Source organism: Gouania willdenowi, chromosome 15 (assembly GCF_900634775.1).
Source record: "Gouania willdenowi chromosome 15, fGouWil2.1, whole genome shotgun sequence".
Lineage (NCBI taxonomy): Eukaryota > Metazoa > Chordata > Actinopteri > Blenniiformes > Gobiesocidae > Gouania > Gouania willdenowi.
Window position 1 is genome coordinate 13,655,754 of NC_041058.1, and position 12,283 is coordinate 13,668,036.

Here is a 12,283-nt window from a genome sequence, read left to right on the forward strand (position 1 = left end):
GAGTTGGAAAATCGCAATGGGGTAATTTAGTAACCAACTCGACATAATTGTGTACAATTTCAGAAGGATTGGTCGATTACCAACGAAAATATAAATTTTGGAAATTTTGCCAACAGGAATTTTTTGATTATTGAAAGTGATATAGAATCAGTATACTGATCTAGATCCCCTCCAAAATTGAATGTTATCTTCCATGGTGTAAGGCAGACATAGGCAATTGGTGGCCCAGGGGCCACATGTGGCCCTCAGTCTAATATTGTGCGGCCCCCAAAACAAATCCCCAAAATTTTTATTTTTAGAAGTTGAAAGGAATATAAAGCCCAACATAAAACACAAAATAACTACCAAAACACAGCAAAATGACTCATGAAACACAAAATGAAAAACACACACAAAAAAAAGCACATTACAGAAGATCTCCAAAGACACACAAACTGTCAACAAAATTACACAAAATGACAAGAAAATAAAGACAACAACAACAAAAATACAGAAAGTGACCCCAAAAATGCACAAATCGACAATATAAATTCAGAAAATACACAATATTACAACAAGAACACACATAATGACTCCAAAAACACACAAAATGAATATAAACTGACGGATCAAATACAATCACATCAAATTTGATCTATTATCATTATTATTATTATTTTTGAGGCCTCCCACTGTGATAGAGTTGCCCATCCCTTTCAGGTCTATCTTTGGTTAAAATATATTCAAAATCTGTTAAGTACTTTTGACGTAATCCTTCTAACAGACAAACAAACAAATAAATACATAAATGCCGACTGAGGATAAAAATGCATCTTCTGATGGATTTCAAAGCCTTGATAGCTTGTTCGCTTTGCTCCATTCATTATCTCCACCATGTATCAGAACCACACACACACACACACACACACACGCACTCTTATGTCAAAGCTGTTCCTGTTATACCTCTGTTCTCAATCCCACCTGTCAATCAACACACATTGCTCTCCAGGTACGTGTAAATTACTCATGTCATTCATGTCCTGCTCTCACTTTATCCTGTGCTATGGCATTATCATAATGTAGCACGATGGCGTAGGATATTCTCTCTTGTCCACTCTGCTGACTGAACACATTAATGCTGCCTGCATCACAGGATTTTTGGGGCAAACTGACAGATATCTGATTTGAGATGCAAATCCAAAACAATACACTCTCCTGTCAAGGCTGAGCCAGTTGTATAACTAACAGCTAAGCTGCTGGAGAACAAACAGTGAGGTTTTGATTCTCACATAAAGACCAAATATCAATTTTATTTATCGGTAGAGAAGTGTTGCTCGTTTGTCTGAATATTGAACATATTTCCCCGTTTTATCTCATAAAGAAAATCAGACATTAAAGCCAATGTGTTGCACCTCATAAATAAAGTTGCACCAGTGCACATGCAGTCTTCTAATGGCAAAACATTTGTAAATACATTTTGTCGGCGGTGCGAGGCTACAATGCTGGCACACTGTTGTGTTGTGAGTGCAGAAGCATAAGGTGGCTGCCTGAGCCTCATGTTAACTTAACAGGCTTCCACGGATTAAAGTAGCGCCTGAGATGACGACGTTTCCATAGCAACAGCCTCCCTCCGTGGTCTGGGAATCATTTCTCGGTTGGCTGTGATTTGCAGCTCAATCTGTTGTCTCTCAGTGAGAACTCTCTCCTCGCTGCTACTGAGAACCCCGCGGTGCAATCACGTTGCTTCGGCCCACTTTACATCTATCTTTTCCCACTTCTTTGTTTTCCACTGCCTTCAAACATCTCAGATTTCATCAGTGGTCTACACCAGCTCTATCATCATTTCCCCTCTTTGCAGGAAGTTGAAAATCCGACTCCGTACACCTACTCAAATTATCTTCTTAAGCCTCGCTAATGCTAGCAGCAGTAAAACCGCTCATAATTAGGTCCCTACTGCTTTAATCTAATCCAATACAGAGCTGCATGACGTTTATCCCTGCAGATTGAGGGTAACAGTAGCAGAGCTCAGGCCAAATTATTACCATCAGCCCTCTTATCCACCCTGAGAACACTGTCATCAATGCTTCGTCAACCACTGGGTAAAAATTGCTTCGTCGATGTTCTTCTTTACCTCAAAGCTAAGGATGCAAATTATCTTTTCGAGAATTTATCAAATAAATCAGTGCTACTAGTGATAGCAACTTGTTAGATTTAGATTGATCGAGCAAAAAAAATACCTGGGATACATTAAACTGGTCAATAGCTTTGGCTCCATAGCTATTAATCAGAAATAATGGTTCCTGTCAACATTAGAATGGAAAAAGGTCATTTTATTTTAATTTTTAATTAGTTAACTAATTGAAGCACTAAAGATATCTAAGGGCTTTCAAACAATGAGGTAAAAAGAAGTGACGTGCAAACAAATGGAGCACCCGCAAACTCACCTGAAAAAAAGAAAGGAGCTAGAACCAATGACCTTGTAACTGTGAGGCACTAAACAGGTTATACTGTATGTGTAACAGCTAGTTTAATATAAAGAACATTTGAGTATTCTCATTCAAATCAAAACAACATGTATTTTCAGAGAAATAATTATCACAACTTGTGAATTCCTCATTCCCAAAATGATGGTTTGCATGTCTTCAGAACGTGGGTAGATCTAAATCTATATCCACCGTATTTGCTTAATTGTGGTACATTTTTGGTTTTGAATGATTATTTCACAGCAAGTTTACTTGTGCCATTTTAACCAAACTACACCATATTTTTTTATTAATAAAAAAATCTAATCATGTTGCCAAGCACTGGCCTATAGCTGGCAGACCCCCTTGCGGTCCCCAGACCCCAGTTTGCAATCTGTGTTCTAAGGCTGATTTCCACTTTTTTCTATTTACTGTGGAACTAAAATATTATTTCAACGTGATAAACCAGGTAAAAAAATCCCACATTAAAAAACTGCACAGTTTTTTGAGCTGTAGACCAAACAGTCACTTTAACCAGGGATTTTCCAACTTTTAGGATTCAGGGAAAGAATTTTTCACAGATCAGTCAGTTATACAGACTGAAATTCCATTGAAATTGTCTATATCTTTTAACAATTCTACTAGTTTTTTTAAAGATCTCTGTAGTAGAAATTACCTTAAAGTGTAGCTGTACTAGTAACATATGTGAATTACCAATCAATATTAAATATATGTTCACAATTATTTAGGAAAAAAAAGAAATTGATTTTGCATGATTTTACAGCCATCAAGACAATCATGTGTATCATGTCCAGTATCTATAGCCTGCACACTTTTGTAATGATACTAAACAAACTAAATCTTTTTAGGAAATTATGTGACAGACCCCTAAGCTACAGTTTGAGGACCCCCATTTGAGAACCACTGACTAAAACAAACTGAACAAGAATCCAGCATGAGTATTAGGGGTGTGTATTGCCAGGCATCTGGTGAAAGTATAAGGCAATTATTGCGATTTTCACATATATATATATATATATATGTATATAGGACTTAAGAAACAACTAATCTGTGAATGTGTTCACCTTCATGAGAACATTATGTATGAAATATATTTTATTGGCATATTTTACACTCAAAACATTGGCTTTAACATGCCATGTGCCAACAACTTAAAATGAAAAATAACATACATGTGGCTTTTAAACCAACTTTGACTTTAGTGCAGCTTAACTGAGGTCTAGAATAACAAATAAATGCAGAAAGTTAGTACTTTTCTTTTCAGATTTTGTTGAAAAACACAAGCTGGTCAACATGCCCAGGTTTCAGCGCACTTCTTTGTACAGTTACAATGTCTCCTGCTGTAGAAAAGACTTTCCTGGTTAAATAAAGGTTAAAAAATAAATAAACTTTTTTAAAAAGTAATTATTATTATTATTATTATTATTAATAATAATTTTCAATAAAAAAAATGATACGGATGCATTTAGAATTGATCCAAGAGTTGCGCGACGTAATAACGCGATATATCACCAAATCGATTTTTTCAACACCCCTAATGAGTATACTGCTTGTGTTTGTGGACAAATTAGCATCTGAAGAGCCAACGTGCAGTCGTGCACTTGACTGTCTGTACTTAAGCATTTGTTTCTTTTGTTAGCTCCTTACACAACCACTTTTGCGTGTCTGTTTGTGTCCTAATTCGCTTGTTTGTCTTAACAAGCCCAAATTACAGGCGTTGCCTTGTTTCAGTGGGCAAAGACTTTCAGTCAGTCACCAGACGGATGAATCGACTGCAGAAATTAGCTGCAAATTACCCTGACCTCTTCCTCACTCCGCACACAGTCGACTCAAGTGGAGTCCAACTGCGGTGCTTGAATGCTAATTTCCACCTCAGTCTGTTTTGGGTGTCGAGCGCCTGGGTGCTAGCAGTGTTGACAGTAAGTTTTTGCCTGAGAAATGAAGGCCTGCAGGCAGTGAAGACTTCACACTGATTTAGTGATGTCTCTCCGGGACAAATCGCCTCTTTTCTGCTCTTTTGCTTCATCAAGCCACTCGTAAACGAAGACAGATCAATGTGGAGAGACGGCACACTGGTGCCAAAGTGTAAAAAGTCAAACAGATAAAGTGCTTCACGCTGGGTATCATAAAAATGAAAGCAAAAGAAACATCATTCGTGTGACAACCTGAGGCCAGCATTTAAAACTTTTCTTCGGTTTCACAAAAGCCAAGGCCAGAGTAGGATCGTGTGACTTTTCATTCAATTTAGCTCTCAACGGCAAATCTTCAACATTCAGCATGTCATGCACAGTATCGACGTTGCCATAGTGGATGAGTTAAAGGAGGTTTAAAACAATGTTTAACACAACTCTAATGCAAAAACACCACTTAAGGCTCGGTAGTTATTCTACTTTAAATAAAAAGAGATTTCCAACAGCTGAGTTAGCCAAGCAAACGCTGGTTTGGATGATAACATTTAATAATAATAAAATAATAGAATAAACAATAATAAAGATATGACAGCCCTCAAATAGGAGAAAAAGAAAGGACCAAATAAAATAAATGGGAAACAAATAACTGAAGCAATCAGGAGAAAAAGTGTAGGAATGAACAACTTTAGTGACAATAACCAAAAACTACGTCTTTAAACGTTACGCAAAATAGTTTTTATGCCATGTGTCATATGTGAAACTAGCACTGCACCATGGGAGGCGCTCGACGACACCTCATTTCTTAAATTATCTCCTTCTTTGGTTACTTTCACATGAGGATAGCGCTGGACTCGACTAGAATGGCACCTTGATTTGGATCCGTTTGTGTTCACAAAGTACTTTTGGAAACACTTCAGCTCTAGAGCATCTGGTTTTTGATGCACTATAACTCAAATGGTATTGTAAAGATATGATATACAGCAGTAAAAAACGGCAAGGTGAACAAGCAGAGGAAGAGTCATTGACTTCCTGACTCGCTTCTCCTCAGCACATCACAAACACTTATGTACATTTTTTTTTGGCACAAATGGATCTGTTTCATTCTAGACACTATAGTAAAGGACAGAATAATGTAAATTATATTATATTTGATTGATAAACTCCGTTGTGTGGGGAAACCTTCCGGAAATGGAGAAATCACTTAAACATCTCTGTTTTGTGAGTAAATCAACTTTTTCGAAATGTAAATAACACAGATTTCAAATGGTTTAATATGTGGAACATTAAAATGATGTACTTAACGCAGCAGAATGTCTGCCATCACACTCCTAATCATACCTGTCAACTTTTGGATTTGAAAATAAGGGAAATTTCTGGGGACCACTACGAGCCGTCCCACCACCCCAACCAAGCTCCAGTATCCCGTATATTTTAAGACAAGCGTACAGGAAATCAAAAACAGTCACTTGTCAACCACTGACTAAACACAATTATGTGATTAGAATCTGGTAGGCTGACCTTTATTAACATTGAAATCCTGTGAACATTCCTACTAGGGCTGGGCGATATGAACCAAAACTCATATCTCAATATTTTTTCTCAAAATGCTGATGTACGATATCAATGTTGATCATTTTATTTCAAATGAAGTCTTGAACAGAAAGACAATTCTGGGTTAAAATTGTTGATGAAAAATGCTACACAGACACATTTATTAACAAACAGCTGCACAATATGTGCCACTTTTGGCTTTTTCTCCTGTAAGGGACAGCACGTGTGAGTGGGTTCTGTAGTGTGGCTTGTTATGGGGAACCCAGGCCGGGTTAGGACGCACTCATTGATCCATCTACAGTAACTGAGCTTTACATGTTCTGAGAAGTAAAAGCAGCGACTCCTAAAACTAGCATTTTGATACAAAATACCTATAATATATACATATATATATATATATAGGCAATATTGTAGTTTTCTATATTGCCAAAATAGAAAACTTGATACATCTTGAATCTCGACATATCGCCCAGCCCTAATTCCTACCTTATAATACAGCCTAAATGAAAACATAAATGAGTAAATGAAGCACGTGTTTATTTAATATACTTACAGTTCATATATAAGTCAACACATGGAATATTTACTGTTAATTTCACGTTGCTTGTCTTTAAGTTAGTTAACATTTACATTTTATTTTCATTACATATTTTCTTTTAATTTCTCATGCTCACTTATGTGGTTCTCTGGTATTCACAAATGACTTATTAGAAACATTTGTTATAGACTTTACATCCTTTAACACTTTTTCACTTCTTATTTTCGAACTCTATCAAGATATTGATACCCTGAAGCCACACACCGAATTTGGTCATCGTATCTTAAACAGTTTCTGTGAAAAGCTGTCAGAGTAAAAAAAAAATGAAACAAGGGCAATAACTCCGGAAAAAATTATTGCGCGTTTCTCATTTTCGAGCTCCATCAAGGTATCGATACCCTGAATCCACACACTGAATTTGGCTATCATATCTTAAACAGTTTCAGGGAAAAGCTGTCCCCTATAACTCGTAGGGGTGAACGGACCGAACTCAAACCTATATCCCCCTTCCACACTTTGTGCCGTGGGATAATGAATGGTGACATTATTATGTATCTATATATAATGCATATCCATAAAAGGTGGGGTCAGTTCACATGTTGTGCTGAGATGTTAAATGCACCCGTCTAAAAATCTTCTTCTGTAGTTTGGGGTGATGTGGGTTATTATGCAGGCTATTTAAAAGGCTAATTGTGCCTCATTTGTGATAAAAGCTTCTTATTCGTCGACGGTACGAGCATAAAAGTGTCTTTTCATCTTCCTCTCTTTGACGCCTGCATCTTAATATTCTTTTTTTTTACATTTTAGATCTCCAACTGACTTTCACCTTGCAGCATACAATTTTCACATCATAAAGTGGCCTCAGTAACCTGCACTAAATCAAGTCGTATTAGCCCCACTGCTCGTGTCTTCATCTTCCTCTCTCTCTCGGCTCATGCTCTTACATCTCTCTCCAGAGTTTCATTGGAAGCCATAATTAGTCCTTCATTAGGTCTTTGCAAATTGTTGCTAATGGACTACGACATTCAGCTGACTTCATTTAGGCTGCAAATCAAACGACCGCAGTTCAGGACACGACTTCACGGCATGACTTTATCTGACAGGGGCTCAATTAAAGCTGGAGTTGAAGCAGTGGTGGAGGAGGATGGAGAGCACACCCCCCCCCCCACCAGAATGAAGCGTGATGGGTTGAATTCGAGCCAATGTTTATCATCTCCGAGGGGACGCACATCAGACACACTGAAGAAGATGAAATAGAGTGCTGATATTGTTCAACTATATCTCTGATGAATCACTGCGTCTGCGGACTGCCAGTGACCCCCCCGACATAAAACCTCAACACAACATAAACACCAAGCTGTCAAACAAGGGGAACGCCAGACTTCAGGTGTCCATAAATATTGCCTGTTTTAACAGAACCTACGTGAAGCAGGGTTGGGGTCAATTATAATTGTAATCACATAATTGGAAATTAATTGCAATTACGATGTAATTATAATTTTAATAGAATTCGAAAAAAAGCTATGTAATCATAATTGTAATTGTAATTGAGTTCAGATAATTGACAATATAATTGTAGTTGGCATGAAAATTCTATAAAAACTGTAATTTACAATTTAATCAAACACAAAACTGGGGAACCCCATGTTACAGTTCTTTGGCTAATACATACATAGTGTTAACAATCATTAAAATATATTTCATATGAAATTTATCTGTCACTTTACTCGAGGATCACTTTCCCATTTAATTAAAAAATGAAATTATATCACATACAGTTATTATTTGGTTTCCACAGTATGTATGCTTCCTATTTCGCCAGTTTAAAGTAAATTGTCAATGTTCTTTTTTTAATTTTATTTTACAACAGCGTATTAGGGCCACAATAAAATAAAAGTAAATCTGAGTATTACCAGATTAAAGTCGTAGTATTTCGAGAATAATGTTGTAATATTTTGAGATTAAAGTCATAATTTTGTCAGAATAGGGTCATAATTTGATGAGAATAAAGCCATATCTTAAAAAACTCTTTGAGGTACAGCACTGAGAATTCCCTGTTGAAGTGAATCCAACGAACACCGATAGCCCTGAAGTCGACCACTTCCAGCCAGTTCACACATGACCAAAAGACTCAGTATCTGACCATGTGTGAAACCTAAAGAGAAGTATAATCTCACTAAATGCTCCACACTCTCCATAATGCACATGCACAAGTGAGCGCAGCACAGACAGAATTTTGTTTGTATTTCAGTTTTATTCTCATCAAATTACGACTTTATTCTCGAAATATTACAACTTTAACCTTGAAATATTCTGACTTTAATTTAAAAAAAAATCAAGATTTTATCAAAATGCAACTTTATTCTCATAAAATTACTTTATGTATTTATTTACCACTTTAATCTCTTAGTGCCCATATTTTTTTAAATTTTATTTTAATGTGGCCCTAATACGCAAACAAACGTATATGTACAACACTTCCCCTACAGGGAGACAGAAGTAATTCCTCCTCGTTTCTTATGTCAAATTATGTCAAGTGAACCAAAATGTTTGAACATGTACTGTTTTATAACTCATCAGGATAACAGTCAAACAGTCGCAGTGTAAAAGTACACAAATGGTAAAGGACTTACTGTCGCTCATTCCTTGATTTTCATCCCATGTGCGAACGTAATCATCCTGCAGAGACGAAAAGGCAACAATCATAAGCAGCCGCAGAGAAAAAGAAGCCATAACATTCACACACACACTGGTGACAGGATGATAAATGTAGACGCTGCCATGAAGATGTAATGTAGTTTACATTATCTTAGCGCATTAATCATAATGTGGACAACAAAATGATAATTAGCCCAGTGAGTCAGATATAAGACAGAATGGGACGTACTGTGGCGGCACGTTGTGATGAAATGAACTCAGTACATCAGACATATGGCAAAGAGGGCGAGCTGCCTTTTAAGCACCCAGCCTATTCCCCCGTTTAATTACAACATTAATCGTTTTGATTAAAATGAGGAAGTCGAATGGGCGATGTTGGTGATAAAATACGTGTCAAATCATGCAGAACAAAAAGATAAAGACACAAAAAGGCACAGTAATGAGACGTGAATAAAAAAAAAAGAGATTATGAACTGACCTCTACCTCCTGGAGAAATGAGAGCAGAAAGAAAGAAAGAGAAGAATCGATCAGTGTGGGGGTAAAAAAGTGGAACATAAACTTCCATTGTATAGAAATAGAAAGAAAAATGCTTGACAGTTTAATTAAAAAGATGTAGTAGAATTCATCAATGATAAAAACAGCTACAATCAACATACAGTATGCACCGATCTACACCCAACAATCTTTTTTTAATCTTCATGTTTTTCAGCATGGAAGAACTCAATAACTCTTATTTATCATATACTTTGCCAAAACATTTGTCCCAAAAATATTTAAATAAACACATTCAAATCTTACTTAAACTCAAAGTTCTTCAGCTTTGTTTGGTCTCAACACTTACCCTTACCCATAAATAATTATTTAAATCTGCAACTACGAAGGTGTACACCATCATTTTGATAACTATTCAAACTATTTAATTTTGTTCAACCTTTTCTTCAAAATCATGCCCTTCACATATATGTCAGTCATTCTGCAAAAATTCACCGAAAAGGCAGAAATGACACCATCATATGTAGCTAAACGTATCCTCTCAATAACAAACGTATTATTCTTAAGTCTAATGGCACTGCTTTGAAGCCTAATTAATAGGAAAGTCATTCTTTCCCCCTCATTTACTTCCATCTGACAGATAACAATTTGTATTCGTCATGAATAGATTATTCTTGCATGGTCTCATACAACTTCAAACTAATAACTTTGCTACTTGGAAAAGCAAAGTCATTTTGTAAGCATTGGAAAGTTTGAATCTGACAGATTAACAATGTCCTGTGGGGTTCCTCAGGGCTCTGTTCTTGGACCCCTTCTGTTTTAAGGTTGATTATCAGAGCTACGCAGACAACAACAAATACATTGGATTTTTAAATCCAAATTAAAGGCACTATCATGTTATTGTGGATTTTGTGTTTTGACTGCTGATTTTAAATGATTTAACTGCTAGTTTTAATGTTCTTACTGATTTTAAAGCTGTTTTCTGTTGCACTTTTTGATCATGTAAAGCACATGGAATTGCCTTGTGTATAAAATATGCTATACTAATAAATTTGCCTCACATTACCTTTAAATATTAAAGTAGTGAATAAATAGGGATGTAACGATTAATCGTAAGGCAGTTAAAAATCAATTCATAGGTATCACGGTTCACATCGATGCTCTGAAAATTGAATCGCAGTACGTTTTTTAAACAACAGAGGGCTCTATCCATCCTTCTCGTCTAAAAGTGTAGGCGGCGGGCGGAATCTGCTACTACTTTCTTTCTGGCCGCCATCTACTCTTAAACATGTTCATAAATGATTCTTTACCCCTTTAGCACCGAAAGAATATCTGTAATATTACGTGAATATCTGTAAAAGTCAAGTTTTTCAATTAGCTCTGTCAGCTAGCATAGCTTCTCTTCTTCACTGCAAGGATATCTGCATGCCAACTGACCACTGGGTTACCAGCGCCCTCTGCTGGTCCAAAAAAATATCTGACGTAAATACAGTGCACTGTTTTTTTTTTTTTTAAAGTCCAATTGTTAAGGAACAAAATAGATTTTCAGTTGCACTTTTAAAAAGAAAAGGAACTATTATGTAGTTTTGCATTGTTTACTATAGAACCAGAATTTAAATTAATAGGCTTCTTCTTTATTTGTATTATTCCTTTATTTATTTCATTCAAGATTTATTTTTAGTTAAATTGCATTGTTTTGAATAGTTTATCAAGGGATTACTTTGACAATCAAATATAAAAGGAAAATAGTACAGTATTTTCTAGTTTTTTTTTTCCCCAAAAAAATAAAAGAATATTTGTCTACATTCCCATTTTGTAAAATAAATTGTGAGAGAATCGTATCGTGAGCCCAGTATCGTGAATCAAATCGTATCGGGAGTTGAGTGAATCGCTACATCCCTAGAATGTAACGTAGTACATTTTGGTTGATAATTGTTGAAAATGCTCTGTTTATTCTTGACACAAATGCTATTACTCACTGATTCTCTAATCATGCTGGGAATGTGAAACATTTTCTTCACTTTAATTTATTCATTCTTGTTATTTAGGGGAACATCTACTGATATCCAGTTACACTAAGACTTGCAGCCACTGGTTTGAATCAGGCTTTTCAACAAGTGATCGTACTGTATTTACATTATTATGCAATTTGACAGGCTATTATAATATCATCTAAGAGCCTGAAAAAAGTGACAATGGCAGTTTGCTGTGGGGAGAGAATCAGCCATAAAAGAAGGAGAGGAAGCGTGTCAGCTTAGGGATTTAGCTTTATGCATTTACACTCGCATTTTGTAAAAAACGCAAGTCTTAGAAGCTCAGATGATCAGGTTTTCTGGTCTCAGATACTAAAAAATAAAGTATGAGTCATTTCAGGATATTTATTTACAATCAGCGACAGCCTCCCTCAGCCATGACTAGTGTAAACATTTACTGTATGAGAAGCTCCCTGTGAGCTAAATAAATGATCTGGCTCTGTAAAAAGCCGAGACCTTGGTCTGTGACCCTCACAGCCTTATTTCACCGTGTTAAATGTTTTTTTATCACAGCTCAGGGCTCCTCCAGTGTCAGAAACACACAGAACCAAACTGCAGAGTTTTTCCTCCTTGTGACATTAGATAACTGGGTGTGAAACTTAACGATTTAGATGAGCTTTAGTTTGTAAAAGCCAGGA

General features: G+C 36.2%; 1 protein-coding gene across 2 annotated transcripts in view; it reads right to left on the bottom strand.

The window, feature by feature from the left end:
• Positions 1-12,283, bottom strand: part of spock2 (SPARC (osteonectin), cwcv and kazal like domains proteoglycan 2) — a 45,152-nt gene that overhangs the window by 14,906 nt on the left and 17,963 nt on the right. Inside the window, exons 2-3 of one of the 2 annotated variants that reach the window (XM_028469553.1) lie at positions 9,598-9,606; positions 9,095-9,140 (exon numbers count right to left, since the gene is read on the bottom strand). In XM_028469553.1, coding sequence (XP_028325354.1) covers positions 9,095-9,140; positions 9,598-9,606 — 55 coding nt within the window. The remainder of the gene's footprint in view (positions 1-9,094; positions 9,141-9,597; positions 9,607-12,283) is intronic. The other variant, XM_028469554.1, reaches the window with a different exon arrangement.